Source organism: Chionomys nivalis, chromosome 15 (assembly GCF_950005125.1).
Source record: "Chionomys nivalis chromosome 15, mChiNiv1.1, whole genome shotgun sequence".
In the NCBI taxonomy this organism is placed as follows: Eukaryota; Metazoa; Chordata; class Mammalia; order Rodentia; family Cricetidae; genus Chionomys; species Chionomys nivalis.
In genome coordinates this window covers 345,763-365,281 of record NC_080100.1, presented here as the reverse complement: position 1 = coordinate 365,281, position 19,519 = coordinate 345,763, and the positions used below count along the sequence as shown (strand labels likewise).

General features: G+C 39.7%; 1 protein-coding gene across 1 annotated transcript in view; it reads right to left on the bottom strand.

Moving 5' to 3' along the window:
* Window positions 1-19,513, bottom strand: part of Sdha (succinate dehydrogenase complex flavoprotein subunit A) — a 30,070-nt gene extending 10,557 nt beyond the window's left edge. Inside the window, exons 1-7 of the mRNA XM_057790123.1 lie at window positions 19,394-19,513; window positions 12,706-12,792; window positions 9,295-9,456; window positions 6,550-6,693; window positions 6,057-6,221; window positions 3,983-4,131; window positions 360-484 (exon numbers count right to left, since the gene is read on the bottom strand). Of these exons, the coding sequence (XP_057646106.1) occupies window positions 360-484; window positions 3,983-4,131; window positions 6,057-6,221; window positions 6,550-6,693; window positions 9,295-9,456; window positions 12,706-12,792; window positions 19,394-19,456 (895 nt within the window). The 5' untranslated portion in view covers window positions 19,457-19,513. The remainder of the gene's footprint in view (window positions 1-359; window positions 485-3,982; window positions 4,132-6,056; window positions 6,222-6,549; window positions 6,694-9,294; window positions 9,457-12,705; window positions 12,793-19,393) is intronic.
* Window positions 19,514-19,519: the final 6 nt, after the last annotated feature.

The window sequence follows — 19,519 nt, the reverse complement described above, 5'->3', positions numbered from 1 at the left end:
ACAATCTGAGAGCTCGTACAGCAAGAATCGCCCATTTGGTCTAATCACTGGTAGAGGTAAGAACTATAGTGGCTGGCTGCTCTGCTTCTCTGGTCCTTCAGCTTTCACTCACTGATAGTTGATTCTGAGTTTTGACTAAGACCAATTAGAATTTTTGGTTATCCCTAACTTTGGCATCAGGTAGAGTCTGATTTGTTCTAACTTCACATCCCTCTAACCATGGGTGCCTGAAATCAAATGGAACCAGGAGAAAACTCCTCTTGAGGACTCAAAACAGAAGTGCACCACAGTACACTGAATAGGTATTGCATGTTTATAAGACACAGAAGAGTCCAGAGCCAGACAGGTACCCATCCTACCTGTGGGGTGGAACTGAACAAACTCTAAGTCTTGGCAAGGCAAGCCAGCCCTGGTGACCATAGCTGTGCCGTCCCCTGTGCTGGTATGGGCAGATGTGCAGCTGAAGTAGGTCCGTCCATAGCCCCTGAAAACAGAAAACAGCGACTATAAGCATCAGCCAACACCAAACCATTTCTTATGACATCAAAGAATATATAATGTAGCTTCTGGGGCACCAACCTCTAAAAACCCCTTGTTTGTACTCTGACCTATGCATGTATATACATGGCACACAATACTGGGAGGACACATCTGTGAGGCTGCTAACATGGATGGACGGAAGTTGGGAGACAGAGAATGGGAATTTTATAATTCTTTTCATATTTGGTACTCTGTGCATTATTTTATCTTCAAAGAATTTTCCTGATAAGGATATATTACTTTTACAATGAAAAAATTTTTAAGTATTTATTAATTTGTACTTTCTTCCCCAGTCTTACTGCTTATTTATAAGCTGTCTATATGATCTGATAAATGTATATTAGGAACCAATTTCCAAAATTTCATTAAGATATCCATAACCTTACATAATTATCCTTTCTTTGTGGTGTTGATCATTACTGTACCCAACATGCTATCTATCAGGTTTCAGAAACTGCTCATCTCATGACTCAAACTGTTCTTGTTTGAATATAGATGTCCCTCATAGGCTCATGTGTTGAAAAGGCTTGGTCCACAGCTAGTTGTATTATTTAAGAAATTGAAAACTTTAGGACATGGAACCTAACTAGAAGAAGTAGATCTTTGGGGATATATCCTTAGACTACATTCAATCCTGGATTAATGTCTTTCACTCTTTGCCAAATCACATACTAGTCACTAAAATATCCGCTTACACACATGAATCCATGTCCCCATGCACTGAACCTGCTGAAAGCCAAAATAAACCCTTTTTTGCATAAACTGTATTTGGTCACAGTGACAGTCTGGCTAATACATGCTGTAGGAATTCCTACTACCAGTAGCCTTTAAGTTACCCGCCCACTTGGGTGTGGTCTCTTATACTATAAATGCCAATGTAAAGCAAACTTTTGGCTTCTCCTTTCCCAGTTGTGGGATTTTGGGTTGTCGTTCCCCATTCCAGCAGAGGATTGTGATCTATGACTCTAACCCTAATAAATAACCCTCTATTGTACTCAATTCTAAGCTAGTGTGGGATTTCTTTTAATCATCCTTCTTCAAATACAATCCTGTATCTTGGCCACTGTGAATAATACAACAAACATTTGCATTGATGATATATTCATCATGTGATTATGTTGACTTTATTTTCTTTACATATGCGGACATGATAGGTAGGACTGCTGCACCATGTGAGTTTTACTCTTAGGGTATCTTTTTTTAATGGTATAAGTTTTATGTGCATACATGTCTATGAGTGTCTGTATGCCTGATGTTCACACTGGGTATCTTTCTTGACTGCTCTCTATTTTATTGAAGCAAAATCTCTTAACTAAGCCAAGAGCTAGTCAGTCCGTGCTCAGGAATCCCGACTCTGCCTCTTAAGTCACAGAATTACAGACAAGGCCACACTTACTCAGCTTTATGTGGTTCTAGGCATCCAAGGTCTGATTCTCATTTGTGGGTGGCAAATACCTTGTCTACTAAGCCATTTCCTCAGTCTTCTTTAGTTCCTGAGGAACCTTAACAATGACTACCAATTTATAATCATAATAGTCTTTAGACTTTTGGGTCACTTTTCTCTGTATCTTTTTTTTTAAAATTAAGATCTATTTATTTATGTGTATGTTTCTGTGTGAATTATGCAACATGTGTGCCAATGCCCAAAGAAGTTACGAGTCTTCTGAAGTGAGTGCCGGGACCAGATGTCAGGTCTTCTGCAAGAGTAGCAGCACTCAATACTGAGCCATCTCTCCAGGCCATTGTTTTGGTTAAATATACACATATATAAAATTATATAATAATAATATTATTATTGAGTGTATATGTTAAGTGTGGGCACAGGAATTGCCATGGCACAAGTGTGGGAATTCTGTTCTGTTCTACTTAACTTCGAGAGATGGAACTCAGGTAGACTATCACACTTGTGTGGTAACTACTTTTACTCAGTATGCTGGTCTGAATAAAAATGGCCCCCACAGGCTCATATATTTGAATGCTTGGTCCCCAGTTGGTGAAATAGTTCGAAAAGGATTAGAAGGTGTATCAGTGGGGGTGTGCTTTGATATTTAAAAGACTCTCGACTCTCTCTGCCTCATGGTAGTGGATCAAGATTAAACATTTAGCTACTCCTTTATTATTTTTTTTCTTTATTTAGCCATCATGGATCAAGATTAAACATTTAGCTACTCCTTTATTTAGCCATCATGGACTCTAGACCTCTGAAATTGGAGGTCAGACTTAACACTTTCTTTTAAAAGTTGGTAAGGGTGTTTTATCAACCAATAGAAAAGTAACTAAGACAGCTGGCCAGTTGGGCAGTGGTGACAGTGCACGTCTTCAACCCCAGCATTTGGGAGGAAGAAGTAGACGAATCTTTCTGAGTTCAAGGCAAGCCTGGTCTACAGAACAAGTTCCAGGACATGCTTCAAAGCTACAGAGAAAACCTGTCTCGGAAAAAAAAAAAAAAACCGAAACCAAAAAAACCTCCTCAGATGTTTAATGGTGCTGAGCACCTTTTATAAACCTGCTGACCATGTGTATCCCCTCTACCCTGGGAAAATCACTTATTCAGGTTCTATAAGTTCTATAAGTTATTTAAACTTTCTTTTCTATTTTTTGAGAGGGTGGTGGTGGTGGTGGTAATGGAGACCGAATCCAGGACCACATGCATTCTAGACAAGCAAATAGTACACAACTGAGATATACCCTCAGCTCTTAATTTTTAAAATGGTAAAAAAGAAGTCATATCAAGCGAAATTTACTTATTCTCATCATGCAAACAGTATTTCTTTATTCTAAGAATCATTATACACAGTAAACAAGAAAGCAGGAAAGTTTATCTGAAAATGCCATGCGATTCTCTAGGCTTATTCTTTATGTAAGAACAGGCAGGGCACTGGTGGCGCACGCCTTTAATCCCAGCACTCGGGAGGCAGAGGCAGGAGGATCTCTGTGAGTTCGAGACCAGCCTGGTCTACAAGAGCTAGTTCCAGGATAGGAACCAAAAAGCTATGGAGAAACCCTGTCTCAAAAAAAAAAAAAAAAAAGAACAGGCAGGGTAAGCTTCATAATCCCCAATTTTTTCCTATGATGCTCAGAGAACATCTGTATTGCGATGAAGGTAACAAGTCTGGGAAAGTTTTTTGTTTGGTTTTTCGAGACAGGGTATCTCTGTGGCTTTGGAGCCTGTCCTGGAACTAGCTCTTGTAGACCAGGCTGGCCTCGAACTCACAGAGATTCACCTGCCTCTGCCTCCCAAGTGCTGGGATTAAAGGCGTGCGCCACCACCGCCCGGCTAAGTCTGGGAAGGTTATGAGGTGACATAATGGCCTATGTCTGAGCCACGGTTCTCAATTTTATTTAAGAAAAAAGCAAACAAACCCTCCCCCTAAATTCTGAACTCAATTTTTCTGTAAGAAATTAAATACAGTAAACAAACAAACAAAAATTCAGATCCTACCCAGTAGCAATAACAGTGTTCTTTGCTCTTATTCGGTGTATGGACCCATCTTCTATGCACAGTGCAATTACACCACGGCATTCCCCACTTTCCATCAAAAGATCCAAAGCAAAATACTCCACAAAATAGCTGGTGTCATATCGCAGAGACTGTAAGAAAAAAAGAGTCCACATTTCAAATTGTTAATTAAGATTAAGATTAAACAAATGACACTTAAAACCCGAGTGATTAAACCATGAAAACAGTTTGAAGGACTTGGTTTAGCCCTGTTAACAAATGAAGGAAGTTTAAAAAATACTAGGGTTTGTAATGAAGTTACATATAAATGAGCATCAATACTGACAGCAGTACAAAGCAAAAAAAGTTACCCTAGGTTCAGCAGTATATTCACAACAAAAAAATGCAGAGAATAGAATGTGAAAGGCTCTGGGTTGCTCATATTTTAGTAAGACCACTCTTATTTTTACAAAAGCTTAGGAAGCACTCTAGGCTCTCCAGTGGCTCTATGTAATACTGAATGCCTCTCAAGAATTTGGAACCCTCAATGAGGTCCATGGATCAGAGAGTCATGACCCATAAAAGCTGCTAGCTACATGTGGTCATGTGATTAATAGTATTAATAGAAAAATCCAGCTCAGCACAGACCAACCACATCTGTACCTGCAGTGGCCACAGGGGGTTGGTAGGAAGCAGACAGGGGAGTCAGCCCTGGACAATGCCACCCAGAGCGGATCTGATAGTCCTGATGGTGACTGCAAGGAGCTTTAAAGAGCTTAGACAAACTCTCAAAACAACCACAGAACAAGCACAAACTGTACATTTTTTTCAGTGTATTCAGCCTAAAGGAAGCTACTGATGTTCTAATATTTTCATGCTAACTATCTGTCACTACTTTCTGAAAACAGAGTTCAGATTGTTGATTATCTGGACATGCCAGAGCAGACTAACTATCTAGTGTACTGGTTCTTAACCTTCCTAATGTTGCAACCCTTAAATACAGTTCCTCATGTTGTGGTGACCCCCAATCATAACATTATATTTATTGCTACTTCATAATTGTAATTTAGCTACTGTAATGAATCATAATGCGAGTATCTATTTTCCAATGGTCTTTTTTTTTAAATATTTATTTATATATTTATTATGTATACAATGTTCTGTCTGTGTGTATGCCTGCAGGCCAGAAGAGGAGGGCACCAGACCTCATTACAGATGGTTGTGAGCCACCATGTGGTTGCTGGGAATTGAACTCAGGACCTTTGGAAGAGTAGGCAATGCTCTTAACCGCTGAGCCATCTCTCCAGCCCTTCCAATGGTCTTTTATGGGTCGTGACCCATAGGTTGAAAACCACTGATCTAGTGGTTCCAGTCCCTCAAGACTTCATCCAGTTTAACTGGTATTAAAACATACCAGTAAGTTCAGGAACACAGAACTGATAAATGCATTCTAAAATATGTCCTTTCTTCTTGGCATGTGATGGATCACAAATGCAAGATGGTAAGCAATGACTACCAATTCAACTTTCCAAAACAAACACAAGGAATAACATACTGTTTTACAGACAGCTTTTCACACTACTTGTTTAATACTTCATATTAATAATTACTTAGGACACCTTACTATTTGCATTAGTTTTTGTCAATTTGGCACAGACTAGAACCATTAAAGAGGGAACCTCAACTGAGAAAATGTTCCCATCAGACTGGATTGGAGGCAAGCCGGTGGGGCCCCAGCCCACTGTGGGTGATGTCATGCCTGTGTAAGTGGTCCAGGGGTGTATAAAATGTAGGCTTAGCAAACCACAGGGAATAAGTCATTAAGCAGTATTACTCCAAGGGTTCCACAGAGGTCTCTGCCTCAAGTTCTGGCCCTGACTTCCCTTCATAATGAACTATAATTATAGTGAAATAAATCCTTTCCTTCCTAAATTGATTTTGATTATTCTTTGTCACAGCAATCAAAGTAGAATATTATTGTCATGTTTTTTTAGTAATCCATGCGGCAACTGCCTCCTGTCTTATGCCATGCCCCCTTATCAATCCTAGCCTTCCTTTACAACCAAGTCAGCCTCACCCTTCCATACAAGGTGTGCAAGAGTGAATGGCCTGTTCGATCAGCCACACAGCAGCACCGATGAGCCTGCCCGCCTTTCCCAAACTTGAGGCTCTGTCCACCAAATGCACGCTGATAAATCTTCCCATCTTCAGTTCTGCTAAATGGCATACCGTAATTTTCTAGCTGTAAAACGCAAAACAAGCAAAAATATGTTACTTTAAACAAGTACAAATATTCATGGTTAATTTGCACCAAACTTGAAATCTAAACCTTCCATACTACCATATTCTTTGAAAACACTGACAATTTGGGAAAGAAAAATCTTGTTAAATGAACTGAATACTTACAGGAAAAACTTCCTTACTACCAGGGATGGGACCATAGAGCTCTAATTTGCTAGGCATGAACTCTCTCCAAGAGCCATATCCCCCAACCCCTTCTTTTTACACTGGTTCTTTTGTAATATAAGCAGAGCACATACATAATGAACCGAAAGTTTTCTTTCAGTTACCTCGACCACGGAGGCAGGGGCTTGCTCTGTCATGTAATGGATGGCATCCTGATCCCCCAGCCAGTCAGATCCTTTCACGGTGTCGTAGAAATGCCACCTCCAGTTGTCCTCTTCCATGTTTCCAAGAGCAGCATTGATGCCTCCCTGGGAACACCATGCCAATTGTTTATATGCTCTAACTGTAAGACCCCAGCAACCTCTACAGCCCATCTTCTCACTGAGATCTGATTTAGAGAAAGTCAACTCCTTATATTGCGACTCTTTATGAGGGTTAAGGAATAGCAAGGCAGACCCCAAGTCATGAAACTTCCCCTGACTACATGGGCTAGATGGGTGGCTTAATCTGTATCTGTGATGGGGATGTTGCTTGATCTCCATGCTTATAAAGACTGGAAAAGGTCCTTATACCTTATCTATTGCTTATTTGACAGATATAGGCGCTCAACAAGTCTGTCTAGAAATTTTATGATAAAACGTTGTCAATGGCACTTGTATATGAATTAAAGTATTCCCTATCACGTAATGTGCTCCTCATTCAGTTAAATAATCATGCACTCTGGTTTCCTCATCTGTTATGTGAGTATCACTCTATCTTACCACTCAGAATCACAAAATATGGCAACACTGGGACAAATCTCTTTCCTTCTTCTTTCACATTTTATTTCTTTTTTTGGAAAAAGAGTCTTACTATGTAACCCTTACTAGCTTGGAACTTTCTTTGTAGACTGGGAGGCTGGCCTTGAACTCAGAGATTCTTGCCTCTGTTTCTGCCTCCTTTGGTGCTAAGATCAAAGGCATGTGCCACCACACACAGCCTCCAACTTATATTTTAATTCATTCCTTTTAGATAATCTTCTTTTCACAAGGGAAGGCACCCTAGTATGACTTGATTGTTTCTCACCGGTTCATGTATTGGAGGGAGACACAATCCACACTGTAATGTACTAAAAGATGGTGGAACCTTTGAGAATATGTTAGACTTTGGGGGACGTGTACCCTTGAGAAGAATTAAAGAAGCTTTTACTGAACCTTAGTTAGTTTCTGTATGTGTTCCTGCAAAAAAAAAGCAATACTAACCCCTCCCATTTTCTAGTTTCCTGTCTGGCCCAATGACTTCTTCATCTCATAAGAGCTCATAATGCTACCATGTTATGTTGTAGGTAAAGGAGTTCTCACTGAAGACCAAATGCATAGGGCTACCCAATTTTTGGACTTTAAAAAATTTCCTTTCTTTATATGGTACCAAACATTGGACATTGTTTTATAACAATGGGAAATAAATTCACACATCTTATTTCATTCTCTTCTTCCCAATTGCTATTCAGTAAGTTTTGAGCAGCTAACCTATGCTGAATTCCTTCCCTTCTCGCTATTGCTGTGCCTTGGTACTTTCAGTTATGGTATCTTTCAGTTTGGATGAGTCACTAGGAAGAACTAAGAACCTTGTAACTGAATAAACGTTACAATTACTTTCTTTTCTTTTTTATCTAACACCTCCAATTGTAAAGCCAAGATGATCCTGATAGCAAACTTAAGTCACACACATAGCAAGATATAACAGCTACTTTGAAAAAAAAAAAAAGTGTAACCAATAGTAGCCATCACTTTACTGCTACCTGAAAACCAGGGCCACAAATGATGGTCCTCTGAGAGCTCTTAAACCTTGTGAAACCTCTACAACTATGTACAGTCTTACTCTACCCCCAGCTAATTCTCCTTAATAACCAGTAGTCAAATTTCTCCTTTCTCCTATTCTGTTACTACTAACCTACCTTAACACAACACTACAACTTCTGTTCAGGTCTCCTAGCCCCTGGAAGTCATCGAACTTTGCTGTTGGCTTAGAAAACAAAAACAACAAAACAACAACAACAAAAAACCAAAAAAACCCAAAACACTCCAGATACTAGGAAAGGTTGTCAAACATGAATATGCTAACCATATAAAGATTAGTGTTACTTAGTGATCCTAGGATAAAAACTACTGTAATTTTTCTCAATTTGAGAACATCAAAGGCCAATATTTTCCCATTCCTCACATCCATGCTATCAAAGCTCACTGTAATACACACTTAGCAAAGTACTATAGTGTGGATTTTGAAAGTCCCCCCAAAGGCACATGTGCTAAAGGAGCAATGGTACTATAGATAGGAGAACTTTTAGGAGGCAAGGCCTAAGGAAAATGATTTAAGTCACTGGACATGCCCTTGAAGGTGACAGCACCCCTTCCCTCCCCCCCCCCCCTTTTTACTTCCTGGCTGCCTTGAGATGAGGCAAGCAGTATTCTCTGCCACATGACCCTTCAGTGATATAATATGTTGCCATAGGCCCAAAAAGCACATCCAAATGATCTTAGCCAAAAATCTCAGAAACCATAAACCAAAATAAGTCTCTCTTCCTTTTAAGTTTATTATCTCAAGTATTTGTCTCGGTGATTAAAAAAAGCTGACTAAACTTAAGATCTGGCCTATGCAAACATTTTATACCAGGAAGAACTGTGGAGGAAATGAAACAATGATGGGGAAACAGATAGGAGGCAGGAGAGCTGGAAAAAATCCACATGCGAGAATAAAAATAAGGTGCCAAGCCCAGAGTGGTCCTGAGGAAGAGAATGTAAGCACTGACTTGCAGAGTGAGAATGACTGATTAGGTGATAACAACTGTGGCTGGAGCTTGATGAGAAGACTCCAGAATTAGTCTTATGGAAGGAGCGGTACTATATATTGAAAGAGAGCTTTTTTCTTACCTGTGCTGCAACAGTATGTGACCGGGTAGGAAAGAGCTTTGTAAGACATGCAGTATTAAACCCTGCCTCAGAAAGGCCAAATGCAGCTCGCAAGCCTGCCCCTCCAGCGCCTACTACCACGGCATCAAATTCATGATCCACAACTGGGTACTGAGTAGAAATCTGAAAAGGAAATTCAGCTATTCATTACATATTCAACTTTATAAAACATTAAGGCTATGATTACAAAATAAAGAAAAGAACAGTTGCTGTACACAGACGGCCTCAATCTTGTTCCGGGATGAGTATGTATTCTTGGTGTTGAAGTGTGTATGGTAGGAACAAAGGAACAGCAATCAGATTTTATGGACAAAAGGTTTGTTCCCACGCCACCCCCCAATTAATTACATTTATTCATTTATGATTTGCAGGCATTGTACTGGGTGGTTTTGTCTGTCAACTTGACATAAGCTAGAGTGATCAGAGGAAGGAGCCTCAGCTGAGGAAATGCCTCCTTGAGATCCAGCTGTAAGGCTTTTTCTCAATTAGTGATTAATAGGGGAGGGTCCAGTCCATGGTGGGTGGTGCCATCTCTGGGCTGCTGGTCCTGGGTTCTATAAAAAGGCAGACTGAGGATGTCAGTGAAAGCAAGTCAGTATGCAGGGTCCTCTCCAAGGCTCTGCATCAGCTCCTGCTTCCGAGATCCTGCCCTGACTTCCTTCGGTGATGAAGAGCAATGCTGAAGTATAAGCCTAATAAACCCTTTCCTCCCCAAATTGCTCTTTGGTCATGGCATTTCATTGCAGCAATAGACACACCAAGACAGACATCTTGCTCAAGCTGGCTCAAAATTCATCATCTTCCTGTCTCTGCTTCCCAACACCTAGCTTTAAAAAACAAACAAAAAACAAAGTGTTTTTGATATCACTTAAAATTACTAAGATTCCAGTCTTTCTTTCTTTCTTTTTTTGGTTTTTCGAGACAGGGTTTCTCTGTGGCTTTGGAGCCTGTCCTGGAACTAGCGCTGTAGACCAGGCTGGTCTCGAACTCACAGAGATCCGCCTGCCTCTACCTCCCGAGTGCTGGGATTAAAGGTGTGCACCACCATCGCCCGGCTCGATTCCAGTCTTTCTATTCTGCTATCAAAACAAGGAAGTATAAGAGCAGAAGAAAGTATCAATACAATGAGTTCTACTTATATCTTTTTCTCAATGTTTTTACTCCTGTCCATGACAATATCCATTTATTTATAGGATATTAATTTCTCCACCTGTGTGTACAAGTCCCTCTTAAAAACAATGCTGCTTTTGTTTAAGTCATCACATTTCAGTTTTCCTGGGTGGAGACCACAACTACATTTCAGGCCTATATTTAGGGGCAGGGTCTGTGTGGGTAGATTTATCACAGAGAAACTGTCAAGCAGTATTCTCTAACTCCTGCTAGCTCATATGATAAGAACTTGTAAGCAATGTTCAGATAAAAAAAAAACAACAACAACAGAAAGCAGAACAGGTTAAACACAAAGGAATTTCAGCTCCAGTAGCTAGCAGTCTTACACTGTTCATCACAACATATACAATGAATTTTTTATACTGTTAGTTTACTTGCATTTAGAGTTTAGATAAAGATTTGCTAGCAAAAATGTACCTATCTATGTAAACATTTTTATAAGTATTGCATTACACATATTTGAGCACACGATTAATACCAAAGAAATCCTTTTATTTTTTAAAGTTTAATTTTCATACCAATCCCAGTTCCCTCTCCCTCCTGTCCACCCCACCTTCCCCCCCGATCTACTCCTCAGAGAGGGTGAGTCCTCCCATGGGGAGTCAACAAAGTCTGTCACATTACTTGAGGCAGGACCAAGGCCCTCCCTCCTGTATCTAGGCTGAGCAAGGTATCCACTCCATAGGGAATGGGCTCCAAAGAGCCAGTTCATGCACTAGGGATTAAATACTGGTTCCACTGCTAGTTGTCCCACAAACTGCCCAAGCCACACAACTGTCACCCATATTCAGAGGGCTTAATTCAGTCTATGCAGGTTCCCAAGTTATCTATCAGTCCCACTAGCTCGGGTCAACTGTTTCTGTGGATTTCCCCATCATGATCTTGGTCCCTTTGGCCATAATATCTCCCTCTCCAGGAGTCTGGTCCAGAGCTGTGGATCTCTGCATCTGCTTCCATCAGTTGCTGGATGTAGGTTCTATGATGACAATTAAGGTAGTCATCAATCTAATTACAGGAGAAGGGCATTTTAGGTACCCTCTCCACTACTGCTTAGGATTTTAGCTGGGGTCATCTTTGGGGATTAGTGGGAATTTCTCTAGTGTCTGGTTTCTCACTAACCCCATAATGGTATCTCTTTTCTTGCTCTCCCTCTGTCCTTCACCCAAATTGATCTTTCCAATCCCTCAAGTTCTCCTCCCCGCTCCCCTTCACCCCTTTTCCTCTTCCCATTCCCCTACCACCCTCCCCTGTCCCCCAATGCTGCCATGTTACTTAAGAGATCTTGTCTACTGCCCCTTCCTGGGAATGGGGGGTGTCCAAGTATATAGGGTTCTCCTTGTTTCCTGTCTTTTTTGGGGTTGTGGACTATAGGCTGGTTATCCTTTGCTTTATATCAAACATTCACTTATGAGTGAGTACATACCATGTTCATCTTTCTGTGTCTGTGTTACCTCACTCAGGATGTTTTTTTCTAGTTCCATCCATTTGCTTGCAAATTTCAATGTCATTGGTTTTTTGTTTGTTTTTGTTTTTAACCACTGAGTAGTACTCCATTGTGTAAATGTACCACATTTTCTTTATCCATTCTTTGGTTGAGGGGCATCTAGGTTGTTTCCAGGTTCTGCTTATTCCGAATAATGCTGCTATGAACATAGCCGAGAAAAAGTTCTTGTGGTATGGGTCTGCATCCTTTGGGTATATGCCCAAGAGTGGTATTGCTGGGTCCTGAGGTAGGTTGACTGCCAATACTGTTATCAAAAGTGGCTGTACAAGTTTGTACTCCCACCAGCAATGGAGGAGTGTTCCCCTTACTCTACACCCCCTCCAAAATAAGCTATCATTGGTGTTTTTGATTTTAGCCATTCTGACTGGTATAAGATAGTATCTCAGAGTCGTTTTGATTAGCATTTCCCTGATGGCTAAGGATGTTAACAGAGAATTCTCAACAGAGGAATCTCAAATGGCCGAAAGGCACTTAAGGAAAATCTTTTCTTTAAATATGTGCAATATTCAAATACATTAAAATGATTATAGATTACTATCCTTCGAAGCAGAAAAAGTTGTTTACATGCTGGGCATAATGACATACACCTTTATTCCCAGCAGAGTCAGGCAGATCTCTCTGAGTTCACGGCCAGTTTAGTCTACATAGTGAGATCCTGTCTTGGAAAAAAGTTGTTTACAGTTGAGTAATGAACTTACCGCATCTGAAACCTTGGCAGATGCCTTCTTGCTCTCACCAACAGTGAAGTGAAAGCCACTGGTCTGTGTTTGGAACGCTGCTGGCCGCTGCAGAGATATGAATGGTGTTAAGATCTTAATGGAATATCAACAGAGAGGAATCAATTAAAATTCTCTTTCTAAATTGCTTAGCTTCCTATGTACCATTTGCTTTTATTCTTCTAAAAGTTTACCTGGGACCCTGAAAGATAGATAGACCTAAGGGGCAAGGACCCAGGTCTCATCCCCTCTACTCTAGGAAGAGCATTCTAGGAAGAGCCTTTTCAAAAAAAAAAAAAAAAAAAAAGCCTGTTTCTAAATAGAAAACTACTACTGACACTTGCTTTGCCACTATATTAATCTATGCAACTCAGCGAAAAATGGCAAAGAAATCCGTGTTGCTATAGTTTGCAAATAATGAAGCATTTTTACTGGATCCATCTTAACCTTTTGCATACTGGCTCTCTGAATGTCTTTCAAGAATTTTCATTCCAAAAAAAAAAAAAAAAAAAGAATCAGATTATGGTGGTATGTGCTTTAACAAATAGACAGGGTGGGACAATCCTTCAAAAATCCTGCTTCACCAGATGGTGTACTGAGAGACTTAAACTCTAGCACAGGTTACTGCTTATTGAAACAAGAAAAACATTAAGCTTAAGAATGACTCAACTGCCAGGCGGTAGTGGCGCACGCCTTTAATCCCACACTCAGGAGGCAGAGGCAGGCAGATCTCTGTGATTTCGAGACCAGCCTGGTCTACAAGAGCTAGTTCCAGGACAGGCTCCAAAACCACAGAAAAACCCTGTCTCGAAAAACAAAAACAAAAACAAAATGACTCAACTATCTCTTTACCCAGTACACCAAGACTATAGCCATACCCTTCTCATGGGTCAGGCCTGTTCTCCCTAACGGGTTATCCCTGGCCTTCCTCTGAAAACCTATTCTATAATTCTCCACATCCAAGATTAAGATAAGCACATACTCAGAAAACCTAGTGACAGTGTGAATCCAGTCAGACATTAAGGGAATCATTTTCCATTCTACTTGCTCTATTTTAAAAGACCAAAACATAATGAAGAGACTTGGACATAATAAGGAACAGTTCTAGGTAGTTAAGTTCACTTAACAATTAAAAAAGGAAAACTCACAAATGATCTTAAGAATTCCACGTTTTTCTTTTTTTAAGAAACATTATGTGACATAAAAAAATCTGTAGGACAAGTAAGAGGTAATGAGAGAAAAATCTGACTATGTAAAATGAATAACTTCTTTGTTAAATTGGAGGGCCTCAAGTCATGGTAGGTTCTAGTATTTACATTTATTTACTTAGTTTTTGATACAGGGTCTTACTGTGTAGGCTGGCTGGCTTTGAACTCAGAGACTCACCTGTTCTGCCTTAAGAGTGCTGATATTAAAAAGATGCACTGCTAGGGAAGACACATTCTTTTAAACCTTTTAAAAAAAATATCCCATAGTTGGTTAAAAGGTGGTGCATGTGTGAGAAACCAGAGAAAGATGCTGTATCTTTCTTGATTACTATCTTTTGTCTAGCATAGCATAGATCCTGGGGATCAAACTTTAGGTCATCAGACTTGTGCAGCAAGCACTTTTATCCACAGAACCATCTTGTTGGGTTTCCACCTTATTTTTTTGAGACAGTCTCACAATATCAGCTATGCTGGCCAGTCAGTGAACTCTCAAGATTCACTTGTCTCTACGTCTCAGCACAGGAGTTACGAACTTAACTGGCTATGTCTGGCTTTTATGTGGGTACTAGAGCTTGGAACTCGGGTCCTCTTGCCTTCAGAGCAAGTGTTCTTATACACTGAGATACTTTCTAATTTGGAAACATGAACATAAATGAGGAAATTTACCTACACTGTAACAAAAAGTCCACTTATACCTTGTCCAGTAGGACAGACGTTCTCATTAAGGAGGTTGGGGAAGCAATGAGAAGAGCAGAGACTATTAATTATCCCCAAGAAGTAAAGTCCTCAATAAGCCAAGTGTCTAATCAGTTGAAGACTGGTACAAATCATCTTCTGCACAACCTTGCAATTATAAAATCACCCAATGAAAACTTAAAACTGGCTGGCACTAGGAGGGTCAGGAGGTGGTTTAAGTGAACTGAATTCTTTTATCACTCAGAAAACACAGAAATGGAGGTAAACACCAGTGCACAGTGACAAAATTTAGAAATTGTTTACATTACTGAACAGAATAGTTTATTCCTTTTCATTTATAAATCTTTTTAAATCTCAATGATTTAAAAAAAATAACCATGTTGAGATTATTTTCATTAAGAATTATATCTTTTAAGGCTAGTCAGATGACTCAGTAGAGCAAAGATGCTTCTTGTTGAGCCAAAGGACCTAAGCTTGATTCCGCAGGACCCACACTTGTAAGAGAGAAGCCATACCTCCAAGTTGCCTACTGATTTCTATGTACTGTGTGAACACACACAAATAAATGTAATAAGATTTTAAACTTTCATTATTTTTTAAGTAGAGAAGTTTAAAATACAGTTCACAGGGATAGATATCCTTGACTTAGATGACCAGAGCTCAAACTTTCAGAGCTTGCCCCACAAAATTCTCACAAACCACACAGGAAAACTGGTCAGTACGGACTATGGACCTAGATCATGTACTTACTCCACTATCAAAAGATCTTTGGAAAAACCTCTGAGAAACTCCAAATTCAGATTAAAATGCTGGTCACGAATAAATGCTAAGTCACAAGTCTACAAATGAGTCAGGAACATACAAAACACAGAACTGAATGTCATTGGTTCCGAGAAGCCAAACAAAATAGTATGACTGTACAGGCCTAACTAACTCATGTAATTCTAGATATAGCACTAAAACATTCAAAACAATTCATCTAAAGAAAAGATTTATTCTACCATAATGTTTCATATATTTTTCCTAAGAATTTGGAAAACTTTATAGAAGGCAGCCAGGCGGTGGTGGCACACACCTTTAATACCAGCACTCGGGAGGTAGAGGCAGGCGGATCTCTGTGAGTTCAAGGCTAGCCTGGTCTACAAGAGCTAGTTCCAGGACAGGCACCAAAAACTACAGAGAAACTCTGTCTCAAAATTCCAAAACAAACAAACAAACAAAACAAAACAAAAAAACAAACAAACAAACAAAACTTTATAGAAGGCAGCTGTCCTTGTTTTTAGTTTTCCTATACACTGAACAATTTCAAATGTTTGTAAGTCACATCAGTATACTGGGACCATGAAAAACAAACCAAAGGCAAAACAAATTTGATGAGTTGATAACTTGAAAGCATCTGACAATACAGAATAGCTTATAGATATTATTATTATTAATAGGCAGGAATAAACAATTCTTTCTTCAGCATTTCTCTGTTGGTGATCACAAATTTCTTTTTTACTAACTTGATTCTGTTCTTTTGTAAACTCAAATTCTTCATGAAAAAACAAACTTCAAATGCCAACGAATATTTAGTTTGAGGGCAGAATTTCTATAGTAATAGCCATCTTCATGAAGAGACTAATTTAAAACCAAAAACCATATTTTGAGAGGTCAATTGTCTTTTCTATCTTATTATCCTGTTTACTAGTACTTAACCACAGAGCATTATGAAGAGCCACAACAAAGATGGTAAAATGCTGGCAGTTAGCATGATTCAAATAAAGTCTGGAAAAAAAAAAAAGGCTTCCAACCAAGCCCCCATAAAAGAAAAGAGTTATGCAGCCTGATCTCATATGCTTAGAGTATTATTCAAACTTTCAACTGTAATTCTACTCTAGTCTGAATAAAAATTATACTGATGTAGAAGAAACTTGCAGTGGTAGAATCAATATTATAAATGATTTATTAATAGACTTGCTTAGGACACATTAAGACACAAAACAGTATTTAGCTAAGGAAAATACTTCAAAATACTCCAAAGATGAGTATACTAGCCAGTCCTGTTACAGAAAAATGTACTGGTACTGTTTCTTGTATATTGATATGTTGAATATTGAATGTGAGTGTTCCTACCTCTATTTTTGTATGAGTATGCTTATAACTTTGTCTATATTGTATTGATACATCTACCATATTACATTGTACATTTCTACCTCTGATACTATGACATTGTTTACAGTTAAAGATCATTGTCTTCATATATTGCACAGTTGTTTATTCTTTTAGTCTTCAAAGTTAGATAGGTATTGAGAATTATATGTTTGTCATATTTTAAGTTTATCAGGTCTTTTAGTTACATAGAGATTATATTTAGAATAGATAGTATGATCTTCAGCCTCTTCGAAGAGCTGTAGAAAATGGCCTTTAATCTAACCTAAAATTTCTGTGCCAAAGAGACACAATTACTCCTGGCAACACCACTCTACTCCCGAGAGAACGTTGAGCACCAAAGACACTCCACTGGGAGCTTGTCTTCTTGGCAGAACTGGCCTTTGGGTTAAGAAAAGCCCATACCTCAACTTCTGACAAAGATACAGAATATCCCTAAGTGGATGAAACAGGATTGTCTTATCTTGCCAAGACAGGGTAGGATAGTCCTAAGAAAGTTCCTTGCCTTTAATAATGGTATGCCAGTTATGTTAGGCCTTAGCCAAAGTTGGTTGACTCAACATTGCAAACGAGACTTTGGGTGATTGCCCAGGTAGTCAGTTGTCTCTGTCAATTGTTGCACATTTTGGATATCTCTCGATTGTTAAGTAATATTTATTCCCTTCTCAGATCTTTGACGGAGTTGAAGATTATATAATTGTAGTTACTCTCTATGTTATTTAGACTCCTTGAGATAGAATGTTTAGCAAAAGTTTTGTTCTCAATATTGTTTGTTATATTTATTATTTGTTATTATTGTATATAGTTGTATTTGGTTTAGTTCTATCTTATTTAGACAAAAGGGGGAGATGTAGGGATATAGCCCCACCCATTGGGGGCGTGTTCGCCTCGGGCTAATGTTTACGGATAAATCTGCCGGGCGTGATCCCAGCAGCCCCTTTTCTTCTTTTGCTCCGCTGTGCTCCTGTAAGTCTATTTCCTTATTAAAGCTGTATATATCTATATAATCTGTCTGCATTCATTTGCACCGCCACAGACCAGGATTGACCAGCCACTAGGCTCCATTCCCATAACAAAAGGGACAACCTAACTAACAACCATTAGGCCCATTTCTCTATCAGAATTGCTTCTAATATAATTGCCTCAAAACACAGGGTGAAAACCATTTTTAAGTATGGTATGCCATAAAGCCAGATTTCTCTTCTTAAGAAATCCCAGCAACCACATGGTGGCTCACAACCATCTGTAATGGGGTCTGGTGCCCTCTTCTGGCCTGCAGGCATACACACAGACAGAATATTGTATACATAATAAATAAATATTAAAAAAAAAAAAAGAAAAGCCCAATTCTACCAGCTAGTCAAGATGACCATAGGTAACAACTATTTGGAAATGAAGGTGTACTTAAAAAAACTCAGGCAATTTGGAATATCTTTGCTGTGTAAATCTCCCACCAGCATAAGTGGCCAGACTTATGCAGTCTCCAGTCTCTGTCTAAATTGGTCAAAGTGTAAACTGGACCTGGGAACTGAAAGGGATTTAAGGATGACAACACATGTGAAATGCATAAACCTAAGGTATAAACAAGTTAGTAAAATCTTCTATTCTTGACTGGCTCCTTTCTGGGCATTAGCCAGAGCTGGACTCTTATTAAAAAGCTTTCTCCTTATTTTTTAATGAGTGTGTGAACTGAATCCTGGGGATGGGGTGGATTCACATATTTCTGCTACAACACAATCCTGCTATAACTACAGGTTGTTAATCTGTTATTTCCTGTAAAAAGGCTTCAGTGATCAGTACTTATAACCCTCCTTTTATTGTTTTAAGAACCCAAGGGATAGAGGTGGAGGTCGAAGTCTATGGTAGTAAATACAAATTACTGAAATTATCAAGTTTGAATAGCAACCAAGAATAGCTGCCAAGTAACCCTTGAACATTTAATTGAACTGAATTTTTAATATCTATTTCAGAAAGGAGACAATTGCAGCCATAATTATAGGCACAATGCAAGTCGATACTGTTCAATGTCTTGAGGCTTTTATTTCGTAATTAAATTATTAAGTACGTAGGTGGGTCACTTTAGTTTGCTTTAATAAAGCCCTAGAAATCTAACGCATAATATGTCATCGTCAAAGAGTACACTGGGACACAATCTGACAATCTGCCAAAGCCAACTCGGATCTTAGCATCCCGGGAGCACTCTGTGCCCCTCTTCCACCGCAATGCAAAATAGGGGTCGCAAGATCGGATGAACACGGTGCTTAAAGCTCACCTGAGATTCAAAAACAATAGCCAAAGTCACTACACAAACCCTATATTTACAATACTTTAGTGTCAACATCGAGGCTACCAACTATTAATCGCAGATTTGCCCTCAACCAGAAGGACACAGGTCGGTCCCGCCCGTTGACCTTGGAGAATTTAGCTGGGACAAGACCAGGGAAGGCCGGACTCGACTCCTGCGACTGTGGAGTCGCGACCTTCGCCGGAAAGCTGTCGGCTCTGGTGCACTGCACCTTCCCAGCCCCAGACCAATTAGGGTGGGTTCGCGGGATTAGGAGTACACTCGGCTCTGGAGCACTCCTGGTGCCCGCTATCCCGTGGCACTGACTCACCGCCCGCGTTAGCGCCAAGCGCCGCCCGCGAAGAAGCCGCGAAACTGCTCCTACGCCGGCCATGTCTCTGCTGTCCCACAAGCCTCAGCGACAGACTGCGCTTGCGCACCACGCTACGCCGGCGTC